The sequence below is a fragment of the Mustela putorius genome, unplaced genomic scaffold (genome assembly GCF_011764305.1).
Source record: "Mustela putorius furo isolate JIRA1106 unplaced genomic scaffold, ASM1176430v1.1 tig00003834_pilon_pilon_pilon, whole genome shotgun sequence".
NCBI classification, from domain to species: Eukaryota; Metazoa; Chordata; class Mammalia; order Carnivora; family Mustelidae; genus Mustela; species Mustela putorius.
In genome coordinates this window covers 27,400,306-27,423,108 of record NW_025421987.1, presented here as the reverse complement: position 1 = coordinate 27,423,108, position 22,803 = coordinate 27,400,306, and the positions used below count along the sequence as shown (strand labels likewise).

At 35.3% G+C, this 22,803-nt stretch overlaps 1 protein-coding gene across 42 annotated transcripts in view; it reads left to right on the top strand.

Annotated features, from left to right (window-relative positions):
- LOC101691019 (ABI family member 3 binding protein) overlaps window positions 1–22,803 on the top strand; it is a 248,767-nt gene that overhangs the window by 46,959 nt on the left and 179,005 nt on the right. For all 42 annotated transcript variants that reach the window (XM_013045552.2, XM_013045541.2, XM_013045542.2 and 39 more), the window contains exon 2: window positions 16,055–16,234. In XM_013045552.2, coding sequence (XP_012901006.1) covers window positions 16,055–16,234 — 180 coding nt within the window. The remainder of the gene's footprint in view (window positions 1–16,054; window positions 16,235–22,803) is intronic.

Here is a 22,803-nt window from a genome sequence, read left to right as displayed (position 1 = left end):
GAAGAAAAGTAAAGGAGAGAGATGGAGAAGTGGTAGAAAAATCAGATTGAGAATACCATTGTGTCACACAGTGAAACCAAGGTGGGTGCATGGGTGGTTATGGGTATGGGTGGCTGGGTGTGTGTACATTTGGATGCAAATGTGAAAGCACATGCATTGAGGAGGTCAAAGGTGTTAAATGTTATAGAGAAATTATGGAGAATGGTAACTTAAATGTCTGAAACAGGGAATTCTCCAATCTGTATTAGACTTGTCTCAAGACCTTTCTAGAATCACTGAAACCACTGAAATTGTTCTAATGCTACTGTGTGAAATAACAGATTTTTAGCTGCTCATAAATGATTAGTGGTTATCAAGGTAAATGGGAAGAGTTAATCCACCATTGCTCATTAGAGAGGACTGAGGTGCATCTCTTCATCTTTAATGGGGGTGGAATTTAGCATGCTTGGTTTAGCATCATGACCTCTGGCCATGCTGTCCCAGCTTCATAAAACTGGACATCAGGTGACCCTGGATGACTAGTACGAGATGCCTGGAATAGGATGGACACCACAGAACTTGAGCGAATATATTTTTTGATGTTTCGAACCCTTAAAAATAACTCCCCACTCAGAAGAAAGATTTCCATGTAGAAATGATATGAAATGGCATCAGATGTTTATGATCTTCTATTAATTTTAAATTAGAAGGTGGATGGAAAGACTGTTTTAAACAAGAGGTTTTGGTAGCACAGACCATATCCAGTGTCTTGGGGAACAGATTGTCACAGACATCAGCATATAAACACACCACTTTAATTTTTATCGGTTTGACATTCTCTTCCTCCTGTTTTCTGGACAAGACCTTCTTGACATTCAAGACTCGACTCACTTGTCATTTTTCCTATAATGCCATTCTTGACCCTTCCCTTTCTAATCAGTCATCATTCCTCTGACTTATCTCAACTTGAGGCTTGTTCCTCTATGTAGAATTTATTGAGTATATTGAGTGTATTGAGTAATTGAGTGTGAGTAATAACTCTTGCAAGTTCATATCCTCCACTATAATGCATCTTCTTTGAGGAGGCTCATTTGTATATTAGCAATGATTCCTATCAAACACAATATTACTCATTTAAGAAATGTATTGTATGTGTTTGTTCATTCAAAAAAATGTTTGTTAACTATTCTCTCTGTACCAGTGACCATGTCCTTGTGTAGTTTAGAATCAGTTATGTCTTTATTTACAGAATGAATATTTGGTTGAAATGCAAAGAACTTCAAAAATCCAAAGTAGAGCCAAATTGAAAGGAAAACAAGAATCAGGTCACATCAGTAACAACTATCACTGAGTTGTACAGTCGTACTTGTTTTCTTAAAGAATTTTCACTAATCTTACCAACAACTCTGAGACAGTAGCTGTGTAGGATTAATACTATTTTATAGGGAAGAATGTGGCATTCAGCCATTAACTATTTAAATAACTAGGGCAATTGCGGGTTTAACTTGGGACTTGAACAAAGGTATTCTGACTCCAAACCCTCTGTCTTCCCACTAACAGTCCTCTCTTCCTAAAATACCACTCTTCATAGGAGGAGACAGAGAATCTCCAGGACATAAAAATATCATCATCCCCATAGCCTGAAAATGTTAGCAGTAATCTCACAAACAATACAATGAGTTTATCTAATTGTCAATGGATTAAATATGACAGATCTCAAATGTGATTAGAAACAAATAGGCACAAACTAGTTATACAAACTTTATAAGATCAAGTCCTCATCTCTAAAATGAATAACAAATTTTGCCAAAATAAAGCTAATTGTGAAATTATTGAAATAATAAATTCTACTAACTCACAGAGCTGAAATGGCATGTTTATCTATTATCAAAGGAAGATTCCTATAAATAATTAAAAGTAATGTGGTCGGTAAAAAGGAGTATACAGAAGTATATTTATGTTAAGGAAAGTGCAGGTTATAAAACATCACTCAAAATATAATCTTATCTTTGTAAGTTGTCATATTTGTCATACCCAGGGAAAACGTATCTGGAAGGAGATACTAAAAATCTTTACCGAAGTCATCACTGTGTATTGGATAATGGGTAGTTTTTAAAACAAATTTTAAAATTTTTAAAAATAAAAGTTTTTAAAACAAATTTTTAAACAAAGTTTTTAAAACAAATTTTATCTCTTTTGCAACTCTTTAATTTTGTTAACTGGAATAAATGTGTATCATCTGTATAATTTTTAAATTAAAAATTCATGCAGGGATTATTACTGCAGTAGTTGGGAAGGAGATGAAAATATGAGAGCAGCAGAATAGGAAATGTGCTACCAGCCTGGGATAGAGTGCAATAAAGGAATAATTTGGGAAACACAGAATTATAGTAAGTTGTAATTCTTCTCAGGCATACTTCTCGGGCTGTTCCTGCCAACAGAGTCAATTAGAGCCAGTTGCTTTGTTTTCATTTAGCTTTTGGCTAAAGAATAGAATTAATAACAATTGCCTTTTTTGTTTGCTTTTTTAAGAGAGGTAAGCTTTTATTTCCTTGTCTCGCAAATAAATCTGGCTGAGTTGGTCACAATAACAAATGATTTTAATAACATATCTGATGTTTGCGGGAGGGACCTGTATTAATGGCAGTCCAGTTAAACTGTAATCTATGTGTAAAATATCTTTGATTTCTTTCATTTAAAAATAGTATATTTTTTCCTACTTAAAACAAATTTTGCTCTGAGCATTTTACTTGAGTTGCTTGTTGCTAAGGGCATGTGAGACAAGATTTCTACCATGTGGATGTATTTTAGAAGTGTCTAAGATTTAAATTTTGTATTATTATTCATTCCTCAAACTGGGTATGTGCTTGTGTGTGTGTAGCTTAGTGGAGGAAAATACTTTAGAACTGCTTTTAAAACAATGACAGATCTTTTAATGTGGCCTATAGGTCCTCTTTTGTCCTTTGAATTGTCACCGTGTGCCTCTTGTCCTAATACTCCCCAGCTGCACTGACCTTCTTTAGTATCTCTAAAGGCACCAGTTACTGTTTCTGCCCTCTGTCCTCACCCCAGATGTACATAGAAACTTTGACTAACTTCTAGCCACCCTTTACCTATGTCACTTCCTGGAGTCGTAGGAGTTGGGGATCTCTAGAAGGGCTGGGCGCCTCTGCAGTGCAACACTAGTATCCCTTTTGTCTATTTCCTGGTACCAATAAGCTACCTTGTCAGGTATTTTTTTCTTTTTTATCAGCTTCAGAGCTGCTGTTACCTCACAGTTTACTATCTCAACTTCAACTTACTTTGGTTCTTGATTCTGTCTCCTGGCCTCTTTTCCTCTACTTAAAACCAAATGGATTCACCCCATGCTAGGAAATGGTGTAACCAGTGGGAATTGACCTATTCCCATTTTCAGTGTCTACAGGACAATCTCCTGTGCATAGTACTTGCAATACTCAAAGGACAATCTCACTTCTTCATCTCCCAGTTTAGAATTTGGAATGGAGTGGGAGCAATTCATCACATCTCTGAAGCTCTAAATGAAGGAAAAAGAAAAAAAAAGTCACATAAAAGAGTTATGAGGAAGACTTTCTTTTTATTTCTACAATTTTAGGTCAAGATTTTACCCCAAATAGTGCATTCAGTTAAATTTTATTAACATTTGATAAATATTACGGAATCCTATTTTAAGTGCCTAGACTTGAACTTGAGTCCCATCCACCATGCAGGCTGGGATATTTTAATAATGTCAGACTGGAAGGCCATGATTTCAAGGCAAGTTGGTTTGCTTTTTCTCACCTAGAAAATGCTACATGAATCACAATCTACCAGAAGAGTTAACAATAAGGCATATTTTATTAATACTGAAAAACATTTTAGAAATTCAAAATGTTTTAGTTCTGTACAAATTTTAATTCATTGGAAAAGAGACAATGACAAATATTATCAAAATAATAATACATCCCCAGTTACCATAGTTTGTACTATATAGGTTCTTCTGACTATGTAGATAAATAGCTAAGTCATTTGGTTCACAAGGCCAGAGTTGATAACTAACTAAAGTCAGTTGATAACTAACTAAAGTCAGTTGATAACTGACTAAAGTCAGTCTCTCCAAAATTGGTTAATTCTCTGTTTGACAAATATTTGCATAATTGGTATTGGCTAAGAAATTCTTAAAGTGGAAATGTCTAGAGACAGAAGACAACTTGGTAATTTATCCTGTATCGTAGTCATTGCTATGAATGTCAGTAACTATCTTACTATTTTGCAAGCTCATGTCTTGCATTTGGGATAAATTAAAGTTGCTATATGTTAAATAATTATTGTAACAAGTTAAGTGGTCTCATTTCATTAATGACCACAGATAGAAATCTCAGAATTTATTGATTTTATTATAGAAAATATTATGTAACATATATTTAGTGATAGTGAAAAACAATATAGTTCATTTTCTGGATGTTCACAACTTGATGTTGGCCTCAGGCAAGAGTAATATTTATAATCTTAAAATATTACAAAAATGGAAAATTTTGCCAATTTATTAAAAATTTAAACATAAAGTTACCATACTACCCAGCTATTTTACACCTAGGTATTTATCCAAGATAAATGAAAACATATGTCCACGCAAATACTTGTAGCATTATTCGTAATAGCAGCATTATTCATAATAACCCCAAACTGGAAGTAATCCAACTATTCATCAACTGAGGAAATGGATAAACAAAATGTGACCCACAAAATGAAATGTTATCGAGCAATCAAAAGGAATGAACTAATGATGCACCATGGCTGAATGAATCTCATAAACACCGTACCACCTGATAAAAGTCAGACACAAAGACTATATTTTGTATAAATCCATTTATATTAAATTACAAGAAAAGCAGAAAGCAGACCAGTGGTTGCTTGGAGCTAAGAGTGGGAGTTAAGGGTATGCCTGTTGACTACAGATGGATACAGGAGAAAGTTTTAGAGTGGTGGGAATGTTCCCCAATTGGATTGTGGTAGACTTAATAAATTCTAAAATTTTCCAAAAATTACTGAATTTTTAAAAATTATTTACAATAGGTGAATATTATGGGGCATAATTATATATACCTCACAAACTTAATAATATTTGTGACAGTCACATACATTCTTTCTATATGTCTGTGAAACTATTTTCTTTTTTCATATTTGTTAAATTTGGGGAGTTATATAAAAAATAAATATTATCTGGAAATTATTAGCATAGTGTTTCTATAAATAAAATTCATTTTCTGTTTTATTTTCTGCATTTTAATAGGAAGATATTATTTTGTCTGGATGAAGTATTAGAGATATCCTTGAACATAAGATTGAAAATGGATTTGGGATTCTCTAATTAATTAGAGAATTAATTAGATTAATTAATTAACAACCCAGGTCAAACACAGTGAAAGGCAAAGTTGATGTCAGAACCCCTCTATTAGAATGGAATGACTTACTTTGGGGTCGTTAGGAAGTGGCTCTTCCCAGAGACTCAGAAGTCTCATGACCCACCCTCCCGTGTTCATGAAGCTACCTGATCAAACTGTCCTGATGGTTTAGCCACTGTCTTCTAGTATATGGAAGGCTTTTGAAACTGTGAAATCTCAAAATAAGCAGTTGTATATCATCAGCATTGGGTATTTATTAACTGAACAAACTAAAATTCATGAAGATTTCAAACGTCTAAACAATGATGGCAAATGAAACCGTTTATTCTAGCTACATCTCTTGTTTTTATTTACAAGACTTTGCAGTAAAAGCAAGATTTATTTAAGAAAGTTTTATTAGTGCTTAGACAGTTTTTTAGGAGACAGGAAACTTCATTTTTATCAAGAGTATTTCTGATATACTCCGTGAGACAATGTTTCACAATGGAAATATGTGATCTTGTATGTGGAGGATTTCCTACAGTGCGGGTGGAAGTTGTACATTTTCCGCTTTGTCCTATAAAGTAGTACTTTGATTAAACTTGATTTCTACTTAGTGGAACTTAATGTATGTTAGTACTGAAGTTATTGAGAGTAAGAAAAAAAAAAAAAGGAGTATCGGTCCTTTTGGAAAATTGACCAGTGGAGGGAAAATAATACAAATGACCGTTTATTTATTTTTTGGTACTAGATCATTTTGAGATTGTTAGGACAAGCAATTTTTTAAATGGCACATGTTTAAACTTAACCACTTTTGTATCGGTGAATAATACTCTTAGACATAGGAAAGTCAATATTACACTTTGTTGTCAAAAGGTGACTGGTGGGAGCACCTCAGTGGCTCAGACATTAACCGTCTGCTTTTGGCTCAGGTCATGATCACAGGGTCCTGGGATCAAGGCCCACGTCAGGCTCCCTGCTCAGTGGGAAGCCTGCTTCTCCCTCTCCCATTCCCCCTGCTTGTATTCCCTCTCTCACTATCTTTTTCTATGTCAAATTAATAAATAAAATCTTGAAAAAAAATTAAAAAGGTGCCTGGCATTTCATTAGCTGGGAGTGAGAGGGAAAGATATCCAAGATACTGTGTATCAGTAACTAGTATTCAGCATTCTGGTGAAGATGAAATCATTATATAGTTTTATCTGCATTTACTGTTAATAATTTAAGTCTTAAAAATTAAGCAGCTATTATAAATAATAGAGTATAGTTTTATCTTTCTGGCAAATAGTATAAGGTAAATAAATATTTGGAAAAAAAATATATATATAATTTTCCTTTGTTCTCAGTGAAAATTTTATTACAGTATAATCAACATTTTAAAAAACAGTAAATCAAGAGAGGTTGATACTCTGAAGACACAGGAATATTTTAAAATGTTGACTTTAATAATTATCTGGATAGTGCTCAGTGAAAATAACAGCAAAACCACTACTGATACATGCAATAAAACTTACAAATCTCCAAAATATTATGATGCAAGAAGTCACTTGAATTGAGTGCAAGAAGCCTTACTTAAGAGTACATATCATAGGATTCCATCTCACTGAAGTCTATAACAGGTAAAATTAATCTATGGCTTTGTAAAAATCAGAACAAAAGTTGTTTTGTTCTGGGGTGGAAGCATGGGGTGGAAATAGACCAGTAGAGGAATAAGGAGACTTTCTAGGTGAAGGTAATATTCTAAATCTTGTCTAGGTTTGGGTTGCATAAATATATGGCAGGTGGAAAAATCAGCCATGTAGAGTTAAGATTTATGTATTTTCTTGTATATAAATTTTATCTCAAAAATGTACTGAATTCTAGTTAATGACATACCTACTGAATTTGAGGAGTGAAGAATACTGAAATATAATTTATTTTGAAATCCATTTAAAAATAAGATGGATTGATGGATGGATAGAGAGGTAGATAAATATGATGAAAGAGATAGATTAAGATTTACATCATTGTCTCTGGATGGTGGCTCTATGGATGTGTATTGCATGATTCTTGCAACATTTCTCTGTTTGAATTTTTTTTTAAGTTTTTTTTTTATTCATTTGACAGACAGAGATCACAAGTAGGCAGAGAGGCAGGTAGAGAGAGAGGGGGAAGCAGGCTCCCCACTGAGCAGAAAGCCCGATGTGGGCTTGATCCCAGGATCCTGGGATCATGACCTGAGCTGAAGGCAGAGGCTTTAACCCACTGAGCCACCCAGGTGCCCCCAAATTTTTATAATGTTAGCTCATCGTACTTCTAAATCTTTAAATAGATTGGTCAAACACATATAAAGCCCTATAACTGATGTTAGAAGCCAGAGAAATTTTCCAAATATTATTAAATATTTTACCTTACAAGTCTCCAGAATTTATAATTCTAGAAAATTCTAATAGTTTGTTCACAGATCAAAAAATATGTATAATTCTCATGGTAGGAAATTTAATAGCTTGGCAGCTGAGGTCTTTTTTTTCTCTGATACTGTGTATCTGTAAATCTCTTTCAAAAGAAATTGGGCCCATGAATTTTATTTATTTTCAAAGAGTTATGGTTCCCAAATCTGAGTATGTGTCGGAATTACCCAATTTGCTAAAATACAGATTGCTACCTCCATCCCAAAGTTTCTGATTCAAGAAGTCTGGAGTGGAGTCTGAGAATGTATACTTCTAGCAAGTTCCCAGCTGATGCAGATGCTCTAATTGGGGGGCGGTGGGGGGGGGTTCTTTGAAGAATCCTGGTCTGGAACCTATCCTTCCTTCCATCCAGAATACCAATTGTTATCACTCCTTACTTTACATAGCAAGAGAATTAAGCTGATCAACTCCAGAGATTTCATGAAAGATCAGAACAGAGCAAAAAAGAAGAGAAATGAGTTTTATTAAGTCTTTTAGCATGTTTGATTTCTTTTTATTTTATATGTATTAAAAATAATAAGATTATATGAATTATCTAAAGCGGTAGGTAAAGTATTATAAAGTAGACTTTGAGATCTACTTCCCTACTTGCATTTGGCATTTTTCATGTAATGAAAACAATTTTTGTCACTAGTTTAACAAAGCTAAGGGGACACTTTCCTTGTACATCCTTTATCCGTCTGCCATCAGATTGAGTTCCTCTGTTGTAGCCACATGGTAATAATTGTAGGAATGATGTTGCACTGAAATCATTGACTTACCCATCTGCCTAACTTACCAGACTGCTTAATCTTTGTGCTGTGACAGTCATATTTGAATTGGTATCACTAATGCCTAGTGCCTGGTAGTGAAGGAATAAAGTGAAAAGCAGATGAATGGATATACATACTTCCCAAGGCAAATGCAGAATTTATTTAGATTTTGTTGAAGTTAAACCATGCCACTGCCTCCCTTTCCTTATAGCAAATATGTGATTATTTGCTGCATATGGTTGCCCCCCACCCTCAACATGCTCTAGAGTTTAAAGAGTAATTTTAGGATAATTAGATAGATGGTGTGTATGCAAGTGACAACAGCGTATAGCTCAGGATGAGATTTTTCCCTAAGAGTGAAAGGCTGTTGATTTAGAAGGTAGTCTATGAAAAGTAATTTTCCTGCTTGGCTGTTGGTTGGATTACAAGGTAGGTAATGAAGTTATTGCTCCTTTGGTAAAATTATTAGTCCTGCCAAGTGGCGCTGAAATGTCAACGTTGGCAGGTTCAGTCTGTCTCATTCAGTCATCCAAAGTCACCAGACGGTGAAGTATTGGCCTGAGGAATCAGGGCACTGGGAATTCTGACCAAGGTGGAAACTGTGGTTGTTTTAGCTGAAATGGAACTCACTTATACAAGCAGCTAGGAAAACAGAAATAAAGTGCTCTTAGGAAGAAAACATTTTCCCTCTCAGATTTCTAGCAAAATGTCATTTTTTTCTAAATTCAATAGTAAACATTCTCCAGGTATTTGGTGACCATAATACCCTAATAAAGTTAACTAGTCAACACCTGGGAGTTATGGCTCAATGGCAATAGTTTGGGTGTGGCTTTATAAAGGGAGCTCTTCCGGTGAACCAGGACTTTTTATTTCCTAAACTCTGAATGTACATGTTACATGCAGGAACATGTCTTCCAATAGCAAACTCGCCACAAGGCACTGGAGAGAGAACACGCTATTCTGCTTGCACTAGAGCAGAGATCACGAATCTTTGTAGGTTGAGCTTTGGGCTCACATCAAGTGTGTATGTGTCTAGTTCAGAGTTTTTTTTAAAGGCCCCATTCCCACACTCCGGCAGCTGTTCATGTGCCTTATGGGACTTCTACCCAGTTTTTTCTGTGCTTTTTAAAAAATGCATTTTTTTCTGTAGTTTTATAAAAGTCTCATTTTATATATATCTAAACTATTTTCATCGGGATCTTCCCCTTGTGCTTTTAGACTTGAGTTAATAAAACACAAGTAGGGATGCCTGCTGTTCATCTCTAAAGCTGGGTGTTACTAACTCACCATCTCCTGAATGCCCCAAATCTCTTTTAATCTGTAGTTCTTATTTAGATTTCTGATTCATCTCCCGAATTGTATATATTGAAGGACGCAATTTCATTTGTACATTATAAACCACAATGTCCAAAATGTTTGTGACTGAGCTCCTATCCTCTTTACATAAGGCATCCTTGCCACCCATATCCCTTATTACCGGTGTCAGCAGAATCAGAGGGCAGGGAAGATATAAATCAAAGGCCTGAGGTAAGAAGGTTGGGCAGGAGCAGTCTGAGGCCTATAGGAAGAATTCAGAGAATTTCAAGACAGTTACCCTTATCAAATCACCCATTTTTGTAAGTAGCAACTATTTCTGCATGGTCTTTGCAAGCGTGGTTAATGTATAGGGCCATAAATAGAAGATTGTTTGAATGATGCCATTTAGAGTTCTGCAATGCACGACTCAAGCAACTGTCAGTGGCATCCCTATTTCTGGAAGATGTGTTGTAGAACTGCCACGTGTTTACTGCACAGTAGCTCATGACCTGAGCCGAAGGCAGAGGCTTACTTAACCCACTGAGCCACCCAGGTGCCCCTTAAAAGGACTTTATAGGAATTATTTTGTGAGTACATTTAACTATATTTCTGCATATACACAACCAGGACAAGGCAAATTTAATGCCTTCTACCTATCTTGTCTGGCATGCCATCATGTCACTGCAGAAAGGGTCATGCCTTTCTTTATCTTCATAACCACTTTACATAGACTCTCTTCTAATGGAAAGCTCTACAAGCATCTTGCTATTACAGCACTAGGGAAGTAGTTTTTATAGTGTCTAATTGTACTTAATTGATGGAAACATTTAATCTTTATTCTCCTTAAAATATTTAAAACTGTCATCCTTTTTTGCTATGGGAAGTTTCCACTCATATCACTGGCTTTCAGTTTGTTACTGTTTTTGGTAAGAAAATCCATGCTATAGACTACAGATAACACGTTTCTATTCAAAGATCAGAAACAACTGAAGGTTCTTGTATAATTGACTTTGGCCACTCCCTTCATACTGTGGTTGCCACAGGAAAATTAATGAGACTCCATATGGATATTTTTCCCCTTCAACACATTTCCTTGGATCATAGTACCAGGAAAGGGAGTCCTTTGAGTACCACGCCTGTTATACGATCTCTTTTTGACTCTCTAAAAATTAAAGCATACGTTAAATTATTGTCAAGTCTTATGTTAAAATTATGTTTTGTATAACTTAACATTACAGTTTAATTAAATATAATTTATGCCATCAAATATGGCTTTTGGAAATTTTTAAATGCATTGTCAGACAGTGACTTCTCTGCTTAATATGTAAACTGAAGATGTGACCATAAAGACATTGGAATGTTTTCCACCTGCAATCCATTATGTAAGAAGAATATGTAATATATTTGAAACTTTGAGACTTGTCAGTTCTAGGAAGATAATCATGGCTAAAAAGGACTGCTGATTTTATATATGTACCATTTGCTGAATGTAAATAATAATATTAGGCACCATTAAAACTATTTCACTAGTTGCTATAATGGCAAGAGGATTGAATGACCTTCAATCAGAGGAAAGTCTTTCATCTCTGAGAAAGGCTTGCTACTTTGTGATGAGAAAGGTCCTGCCCATGCTACAGTGACATGATATCATGCCAGACAAGAGATTCACCCATGGTGAATTACATAGTAATTTGTTCTGTTTTGTTGCTGAGTCCTATCCCATTGTATGGGTAAGCCATAATGTGTTTATCCCTTTAACTACTGATGGACATTTGGGCTAGGTACAGTTCAGTGGTGCTTTGAATATCTGCATACAAGGCTTAGCATAGCATTATTTTCCATGTTTTCTCAAAAATACCTAGGAATAAAACTGATAGGTTATTTGGTAGTTGTCCAACAGTTTTCACAAATGGTTATACCACTTAACATTCACATTAAAAATTTATGAGGACTCCAGTTATTTCAAATCCTGCCTAACACTTGTTATGGACAGCCTTTTAATTATCCATTCTTGGGTGTGTGGTATCTTACTGTAATTTTAACTTGCATTTCCCTGAAAACTACTGATGTTGAGTAGGAGTTGGTAAACTGTGACCCGGCAGCCAACTGCCAATTTTTACAAGTACAGTTGACCCTTGAGCAATATGGGTTTGAACTACACTTGGTCCACTACACACAGTTTTTTTTAATATATAAATTCAGTACTATATATGTATTTTCTCTTCCTTATGATTTTCTTTAACATTTTTTTCTCTAACTTTATTGTAAGAATACAAATATAGAATACATACCACGTACAAAATATGTGTTAATTGACTATTTATGTTATCAGTAAAGCTTCTAGTTAATAGTAGGCTATTAGTAGTTAAATTTGGGGGAGTCAAAACTATATGAAGATTTTTGTCTGTGTGGTGGGTTAGTGTCCCTAATCTCCATATTGTTCAAGGGTCAACTATACAATTTTATTAAAACACAGACATGTCATTTTAATGCGACAGGGCTTGTATTTATTTTTAAAAATTAAAAGAAAATTAATTCTAATTGGATTTTGAAAGACTTTTTCTTTTCTTTTGTTATTTCACAACAGCCCCTTGAACTGTTTAGAGATACCCTGGGATGTCGGAAGAAGAGGATTAGAAATAACTATCCTAGATCCAAGGTTCTACTTGATCAATGTGCAATCTTTTTTCAGCCATAATGGTGGTGGTTTCCTGAAATTTTCACATTCTTTATTTAGTCTCACTCTTGATTGGTGTAGGCTTTATTTCTCATAAGATACAGTAAAATATTTTTCTAGTATTCTTATTACTCTGTACTCTGGGGCTTTTCTGGACAATATATCTGCCATTTTACCTATAAATGTTTTCCTAGTTAAGCTTATATTATATTATATTATTTTTCTATTAACTCTACCTATGTCATTCACCAGAGGTTTTCATACTAACATTGAAAGGTAACTGTCATCACATGAATAGTGTTCTAAACCATTAAACTGGAATTACTCAGAATGAAGAGTAACTTATCCAAGATTAAAAATTATTATAGGATGCATGGAGATATACCCTAAAATATCAGGGGAAATTGTCCAGTAGTATAAAATTGAATACTAATCCAAACATTCATTTGAAGGAATGCTTGACAAACTTAATGAGATTGAAAGGGCAAAAATTGCTTTACCTTTTTGCTGAGCACCAAAAAGACCAGTGGTATAATTACTGAGTAGGTGAAGGGGTGTAGAGAAGACAGACAGAAGATAGAGGGAATCTATATTGGGTGACAATGTGAGCATAGGTGAAAGTGCATTGCCGAATGTGAGAAGATTATACTGGCGAAAAAGAAATAAGATATGTTGAGAAGTAATAAAGGAAGAAGTAATGTGTCAGGAAAATGAAGGGGCTTGAATTTCCAGCTTCAAAAAAGCAACTGGGATGATAGTCTCAAAATATTAAGTTTGTGATGCTGCTTTAAGGTAAGATTTGTTTGTGTGTACCTCTCTCTCTTTTTGAGGACTTTTAAAAGTTTAGCTCCAGAGAGTAGTGTGAATTGGAATTTTGGAGAAAGTAGGTAGTTAAATGCCAATTCACTCAAAAAGTTACATGATGTTGACGTATTTGCTGACATAAATCATTAGTGAAGAGGACAAAGATTAGAGTCATGAAAATTCCCATGTGGAGGAAATGAGAACACTTCCACTTTCGTTGGTCAGTAATTCTGTTTACAACCTTCCTTCTCCTCACTTGGTGCTGCCATCCTTTCCACTTTCCAAGTGGAAGAGTAATGTGGTACATCAGGCCAAATCCTATGAGCAAAGGTCTAAAGTGATGACGCTGTGACTCTTGGCTCTTAGTCAAACAGGAGTATAGCCTAAGTGCACTAATATTCCTTATTCTCTGCTTCCCAACAAGGGGTGGGTAACAGACCAGCTGTGTTTTAATTTACTGTGGGACCTAACAATCTTCTAAAGTAGTGTAGTGACTCTAGGGTCACTACACTAGTGCCTAGTGACTCTAGGCACATAACTAAGGAGGGAAAAATTGGCTTGGACAAAATCTATATTATAGCTGAAGAATAAATCCTCTCTTCAAAATCTAATGAAATTAGGACAAAACATTAGCAGTTAGCATCATTTGAGCATTATGGTTTCAAGGTTGGCCTCTCCTTACTCTATTGGGTAATGATGACATTCTCAATAAAAATAGAGCAGGAAGTGCAGTTGGTGCAAACTGAGATCCAGTTTTGATCTTGCACTTAACTTGCAGAGTGACAGAGAACAAAGGGCCCTCAATTTCATTATACTATGAGAGATTTGCACTGGGTGAACTAAACTAGATGAATCTTCCTTACATTTGGATAAAACACCCAGTATCTCTGGGCTTCAATTTTGCCAGAAATGTGGGAATAACACTTTGAGAATCTTGAACTTTATGAAAATTTCATCAAATACTTGGAAGTATAAAGAACTATGGACATACCTGGAAATAGTAGTACTGGCTGCTGAGGTAAGACAGTAGTTTCTAAAACTTGGTATCCAAGAAGGGGCTAGCTGTATTTTTTCAAAGGCCTATTGGAATCCTTTATGTAGCTATATTGAGGCAGACAAGGCTAATTTTGACTGGAATAGTATAAATTTAGTGTGATGACTTTGGGAAGCCATGCTGTTCAGAGGTACTAACTGGTATTAATGAAGTATAAATCTTATGAATATAATTGATATAAATAAAATGAATCATGAGAAATCAAATGTGGATTACTAAATTAATAAATGCAATCTTTCTAATGGGAAAAATGTTCTAAAAATATTAAATCTCTGTAGAATAAAGAAAGAAAATAATTGAGGTCTATAATTTGTATCTAAAACTTTGGGGCCAGACATGTTTCAGAATCCAGAAAATCCTTGGATTTTAGAAATGTACTGGGTTGTCTGGACCTCTTCAGTGGGGGCTTGGCCAGCACCCCTTAATTAAACATGTTAATATTCCTACAATTAAATATGTGAATAGTTACACATATTATTCAGTGAGATTTGAGAAAGACTTGGTGGCCTCATATGGTTCAGATTGGGTTTTTTTTACCAAATTAGTTAAATACAAATTTACAAAAAAATCTTACAAAGCTGTTTTGGATTTCTGTCTGTGGCTTAATTAAGTATCCAATTATTGAGCAATTACTATGTGCCAGCTTTAAGATAGTGCCATTTGCACTAATCTTTGTAAACAACCCATCAAAGTGGACCAGTATTCATAATTTACAAATCAAGAAATTCAGGGCCAAGTATGTCCAGTGAGTAGCCAGAGGCGCCACTGGTAATTAAGTTGGAGAGCTGGTATTTGAACTCTGCTCCTTCTGGTCCCAAAGACAAAAGACAATGTTGTTTACTCACCACTTGGTCAAGACTTCTGGTTAGTGTGATAATCTGTCCTTGTTGCCTACATAGTTTAAAAAGAAAAAAGAGCCTTGGAAATTTAATTAAGTTTTCTTTCCTCATTCTGCACAATCTCTCTGGGGAAGTTCATCCAATGATTGTTAAGAAACTGATGACATCCAGATGGATCGGTGTTCTGTTACTGAGCATCACACTTGATTATTCAACCTCCTGGGGATCATTTCCATGTAGTTGTCTCATTGACCCTGTGGGCACCAAAAGAGACCTAAAGCTCTTTCTCTTACGTTTATCTTCTCTCAGAACTCCCTAATCTCCTTAAACTGACCCCCTCCACCTGTGTCCCTTTGTTTCCAACTCTCTGTGTAAATCACTCTCTTGTGGGGATACAGCTGGAGGGCAGCACTGGTGAGGCTGGGGGGTTTCAAAGTGCAGTAGTTAAATTTACTGATATGAAATTTCAGATCCTTTGAACTTTCCTAGATGATATGTATCCAATGAAGGTTTTGACTATCATGGATACCCAAAGTAGCCTTAAATGTCATCTACCTGCTCAATAATAAATTACCAAATATTAAATCCTAAGATTTTACTTTGTGTTCTAGACTGCTTTCTGTGTTACTTAGTTTGGTTTTTTTGGATCTCAGAATTACCCATGTTTTAGCAGTTTGGGTAGATGTGTTGGAATATTCAGTAGCTAAGTAGAGAGCATGGTTTCCAGTAACAATGCCTCTAGCAATTAACCTTTGCCCAAACTTGCCCTGGGATACTAAAGTGGTAAAATAACAGCCCTGTGTTATGTGTTCCCATTTTTAGGTAAAAGGCCAAGCCTGAAAGTCCACATCAATACCACGAGCGACTCCATCCTCTTGAAGTTCCTACGTCCAAATCCAAATGTAAAATTAGAAGGTTTTCTCTTGGGATATGGCAGCAACTTGTCACCAAACCAGTACTTCCCTCTTCCAGCAGAAGGGAAATTCACAGAGGCTGTGGTCGGTAAGATGTTTGGGTTTCAGGCGTGGGAAGAAGAGAGGTCACAGGTAATGGGTACCACGTGAACTATAAATCTTGAAGGCAAACGCCCTTTCTTCTACATCTCAGCCAAACCAAATGCCAGAGTTACAAATCATCTACATAATTGTTGTAACCTACATAGCATAGTGCCTCTTAGTGGAAAAAATACAGAATGAGAACTTGGCGTGTGCTGCAGAAATAATAATCTTCATTGCCATTATAACTACAATCCCTGACCAGAGACCTTAAGTTTCGTAAGGAAAAGAAGCTAAAATGCCTGGTTTACATCTCTGTAACATAGCCTGTTTATCTGGGTTACTTTTCCTCCCTCTTTTGTCTTTACATTCTTCTGGTGAAAAATAACCACCATAGTTTTCCGGGCATCTCTTCATGAGAAGGTACCTTTAAAAAAGAAAAGAAAATATATTACATTTTTTTTAAATTTAAGAAGATTGAAAAAAGTAAAAGCTTTTGCAGGCATGATAGCATTTTACATTTCTTTGGAAATGGTTTTAATCCCATTAGCAATGTAATATGAGGATGTAAGCATCGTTAAGCCTTGTTGAGAAAAATTATTTGCAAAAAAAATAATGTTTTTTAAAAAAGGATAACATTTATCCTTTTCTAACTTTTTAAAAAAATTTAACATCTTTTAATGTTAATGTTATCATTTAACTTTTTTTTTAAAGATTTTATTTATTTGACAGACAGAGATCACTACTAGGCAGAGAGGCAGGCAGAGAGAGAGGAGGAAGCAGGCTCCCTGCTGATCAGAGAGCCCAATGTGGGGCTTGATCCCAGGGTCATCATGACCTGAGCCCAAAGCAGAGGCTTTAACCCACTGAGCTACCCAGGGGCCCCAACATCTAACATTTTTTAAAAAGGATAACATTTTTTAAAAGGGGATCATCTATTATGAATGCCTTCAAAGGCTTTCTGAATGGTATCAGATGATACTTGTATGTTGCTCCATTGCTAGGATTATTGCTGCAGGGCCTTTCCATGAAGTTGCCGTGTTTAACCCTGTCACTTGGACTATCGTAGATCAGATCTGGCATTCATGTGTATACGCAGGGAATGTCAAAGAGAAATGTAGTTTGTCCTGCAGCCCTTTCGTCCTCATAGAGAAGCCTGTTGTACTCTAAAATTAGACAGGAGAGTGACATTGTTACTTAAATGTGTAGACTAGATTTTTACCTATGATCATTGTTTTAAAACAAACACATTACAGTTTGTTGCCAAAAAATTTTTTGAGAATTATGCATTTCTCACCAATGTTACAACACTAACCCTGACCATGTAAATGAAAGAATTTGAAATTTTGCAAGTACTCCCCCACCACGTTCACCCTTTACTACAAAAAGTGCCCGGAAGCTATAGCCCACATGCTAACAGAACTGAGTCCACAGCTCCTTTATTTATTGAGCAACAGAAGTAATATTTAAGATAGTTTCTCCCCTTGGTTCTTTCGATTGAGAATTTGCTCAGTTGTAAACTCTCTTTCCATGAGAGGGGGAAAGTGTTCAGTAAGGGGTAGAGAAGTCCGATTGCTAGTGAATAATACGCATAGAAAAAGAAAGAAAATTTCCGATATAAATATGCCAGCCTTTCAGTAGCTCAATGATGAGAGTTAATCAGATGGACCCACTACACTTTATTTACTTACAGTTGTTGTCCTTTAAGTTTTTTTTTTTTTATTATGGAAAGTTCAGACATCCAAGGAGAGGAAATATTACAAGGGTCCTCATGTTTCCTCATGCAGCTTTAATACAGATCCTGGTCCATGTTTCCTTCATACACACAGTTTTCTTATTACAGGATTTTAAAGCATAACTGGACACTGTATGTTTAAGTCTGTGAACCCTTCAGTATACTTCTCTAACAGATGAGAGATATTTTGAGTAATGTTGTGCCTTTATCGCGTTATAATAATAATCCTACAATATCATTTGATACCTAACCCATATTTAAATTTCCCTGCTGATCTTAAAAATGCCTTCTTCGAGTTGTTTCTTTTTTGGATCAGGATCCAAACAAGGTCTCCATGTTACCTTTTGTTGTTATGTCTTTTAAGTCTCTTTTGTCCTATGACAATCCTCTCTCTCTTCTCCTCGAAAATGTCACTGATTTGATGGAGCACTTGGCTCATACATCCTGGTCCATGTTCTGCATTTAACTGGTTTCTTCCATTCTGTAGTTTTTAACTGGTTCCTCTACATTCTGTATCACCCATGGAAAAAATATGTAGATTTGGAAGCTGTGTTAAATTTGGATCCAGCTTTTTGGGAGAAAAAATACTTCATAGATGGCACTGTGTATTTCCTAACAACTCACGAAAAGAGACACTTAAATCACGGGTGTCATAGTCAGTGATGATAAGACTGTTCAGTGTATTTAGGTGGTCTCAGTTGGATCCCTCCACAATAAAATTCACCATCAAATTATCACTTAGTAGTTTTTGCATGTATTGCTGATTATTGTACAAATCCATTCTTTTATATCAGGCTTCTAAAATGGTAATTTTTAATATTCTAGATATCTTCTAGATCCATTTTAGATACAATAATAGATACACTAATTCTATCATTCTGCCTTTTTTAGCTGAAATTCTATAATAAAGAGTTTATTTTTAAACATGTTTAAAATTTTAAAACTTTAAAATTTTAAACATTTTTAAAATTCCTTACAGAATTTTAGGAAGGTTGGGATAAATTCTCATTGTAATAAATTGGTGTTCTGATGGTCTCTGGTGGAGACTTACAATATTGTTTTATGATCAATAAGAGTACATTGATTTTTATATATCTAATGAGGTTCAATCAATATATCATGTACCCAACCCTTGTGATTCTTCTCATTGTCTAGCCTGCATAGGGTTGGCTGTTTACCTTGGTTCACTATGAAACTATGGATTTCTTGAAGTCAGGGTTTATGTTATTCTTTGGTTATTCATAATAGGATGATTTAGATTGAGTAGAGAGGCAGTAAATAATTGTGGTATTGAATTGAATGGACTCAAGTGTGTGTAGAATATTTTCGCCAGAAGAGGCCAGGAAAGTATGTCTCGTCTCAGCCCTTGTCATCAGGCGAGTATATATCTAAGCGATCCAGGGTAGATAAAATCCATCACTCTGTATCTTAAAAATCTCTAGGGACAAAGATTCCAAAACTTCTCCTGGAAGGCTATTCCAAGTAGTCTTTTAAAAACTCTTACCTCATCCTTTAGATAAATGTGTTCTTTTTATAGTTTCCTCTCTCTTCTGGTATTCCAGTGGAAGAGGAAAAAAAAAAATTTCCTCTCACCTCTTTCCTTTTCCATCTTTCTTTATGCCAAAGAATCTGTGTGCTTCTACTTTTATTACTTCAAAATGGACTTGCATTTCCAAGTTAAATGTTATTCTTTCGTTGCTTGAGTTTATTCTTTATAGTTTTTTAAATGGCTGTTTGTATTAATTACTCCTAATTGATTAAGCAACTATTAGTTTTTGATAGCTGCTATCACAAATTACCATGAATTTGGTGGCTTAAACATCACAAATTTATTATCTTACGGCTCTGCTTGTCAGAGGCCCTACCTGGCTCTTTCTGGGCTAAAATCAAGGTGTGGGCAGGGCTGCATACTCTCTTGGAGGCTCTGAGGGAAAAATCTGTTTCCTTGCTTTTTGCAGCTTCTAGAAGCTGCCACATTCCCCTTCCACCTTCAAGCCAACAACAATGAGTCAAGTGTTTCTCATTCCACATTGCTCTGAATTCATCTTCTGCCTCCCTCTTCTACTTTAAAAGATCCTTGTGACTGACTATATTAGGCCCAGCTGGATAATACAGGATGTCTCCCTATTTTAAGATGAGCTAATTAAAGACCTTGTTTATATCTGCAACCTTAATTCTCCTTTGTCATGGTGCCAAACATATTTACAGGTTCTGGGAATTAGGATTTGGGCCATCTTTGAGGAACCATTATTCTGAGTTCCACAAACTGTTGCTTGAAATTTGTGTCTTGATTCTTTCTGCCGCCAGTTTACTGTATGATCATTCTCAATTCTGCTCATCTGTAAAATAGCAATAAAGTCTATTTTTCACAGATGTGCTGAGGACGCATTAGTGAATTCATGATTATCAAGTGATGAGTTGAAATCCCTTGAGTACAAGCTGTTCTACAATAGCAAAGAATCATTAGTTTGTGAAAAAAAAAAAAAATCACTTAAAGCCTCTCCTGCTTTCTTCTGTAGTAAGATAGTAGCTGTTCAGTTGTACTGAACTAGACCCAGACAGAGTAACTTATTTTAATTTTCCAAATAATATTGTCACACTATGACACTTTTGACTTGTTTGATGTGTTTAAAAGATTCCACCATTGAAATGAGAAGGTGTTCGATTATTCAGAAATATTGAAGTTAGCATTTAGTGACTGGTGGATTAAACTTCTCTTCCTGAATAATCACTTCTAAGTATTCCTGTAGTTATTTTCATATTGGTCTATCTATTGAAAAAGGCATTTTCAAAAGTTACATACTGGTCTTACATATAAACCTGAAAAACAAAATATTCCATCTTGCTATTTTGGAAAATGGGATTCATAGAGAACTACTGCAAAAAAAAAAAAAAATTACTTCAGCAAAATCTTCTAAAATTTTAGTAGATTAATTGGAGCAGTAGAATAAGTACTATTATCTCAGGTGACTATGAATAACTATTAACAGCAATAATGGGATAAAATATGATTCATATTTAGTAGATCTAGGTTCCTATATCCTTTTTTTAAACCCATACTGTGAATGTTCTCATTTCTGGTTTACACATCCTGGCATTCCTTTGTCACTTTTAAGTTCAGCTGTTGGACATTTTGCAAATGTCCAATAAAGTAAAACATGAGAATTTTTTGACATTGAATCTTTATAGACTCACACTTTATGATGTTCACTTGACATCGAAAGCAACTTTAATCAGCATCACCTGGGCAGGAAAGCGTTGTATTCCATCAATTATGTAGTGCAAGTAAAGGAGTTATTTTTAGTATCCTTACTGCAAGAAAAGCTTGAATTGAAAGTAAATCATATAGTTATCACTCCCACAAATTCTGACTAAAGAATTAGTCTTCCAACCAGGTGTTAGGACGCAAAGGGATTTAAGAGGGCAAATTTCTTGTGCTGTTCTCACAAATGCTAACTCTGACACTCGCTGCTCTAATAGGGCAAGCTCCTTGCCCGCAGCCATGGGTTTCTCAGCCTCTCTCCCAAGTCACCATTTTGCTGCTGGTTCCTTGGAGTGATTTCTGAGGCAGCTAGGAGGAGGACACTGTACTAACTGCTCTGTAAATGGTCTATGCTGGAAGGAGCCTGGCCTAGAACGCTAATGTGTGCATTCTGGGAAAGATCCACCTCTACCCAGAGACACAGCAGGATGTGGGGAAGGAGTATTAGGAGCTTTCAAGCCCGACAGACCTGGGTTCAAATTCCATACAATTAATGGCGGTTTGGGGTAAGTCATGTAACTTCTCTCAGGTTCATTTTTTTCATATAAAATACAGAATAATCTTTCAGGAGTGTTGTAAAGATTATGAATAAATTTTACAAGGTAGAAAATATAAACCCTGGTACAGAGTAGTAGGTTTTGTAAATTTTGTCAGTTGCTTTTATAACATGCTGAGTGGTCTTAGATGATTTATCTAAACTTTCTGAGCTTTGTCTCAATTTCTAATAACAAAAATGGGCTCAGTTACCACTAAAGTTCTGGTCTGCTCTAAGATTGAGTGCTAGATTGAAAACCTTGGTCAAAGTGCTGGTCTTGTGGTTTTGTTTTCTGTTTTGTTTTATTTGGGGGGGGGTGGACAATTAAGAAAATTGTAGAAGTATGTTGTTTTAGCAAATCTGTCAGGAACAAAAAAGAAGTAACCAAACTCATCTCTTTATTGTACCTAATTAATGTTTCCTTAGAAGGGACAACTCCCAACATAGATTAAGAAACTAAAGCAGCAGCAAAATTTTAAGACTAGACACAGTACCCTCCATATACACACTTCTGTCCTGTAGTCATGATCGTCTTTTAAACATTAAGGGGAATTTCCTGTCTTGCGTCTTTTGCGGAATCGTCTTCACTTGACTCTTAGAATTCCATAACTGTGGCCTCCAAAAGAGAATGAGATGAATCCTGAAAAGATACAGCTGAAAGGATTTGTCGTCTCTAAATTTCACTTTTCCACTGTCTTAATCTACTGGAGCAATTTTTAGCAAAAGCATGGTAAGAATTTTGACCTATTCTACTAACTATAGATAAAAATAAAAGCACGACACTGTTTCAGTTCTAAACTGATGGTAATTTTATCTCAGCGAGTTTAGGTCACAATTTAATTATCACAGTTTCTTGTTCTGAAATTTTTCCCTGTCTTTTATTTCATGGGGAAAATCAATTGTAAAAATTTGAATAAAGTTATTTATAATGATCTAGAACAATATACAGTATATGTCTAGAATATAATTTATATTCTTGTAGATTACAAATATCCCCTACAAGATTGTTTTTTAATTTAGATGTTATTGACATTAGTTTCAGGG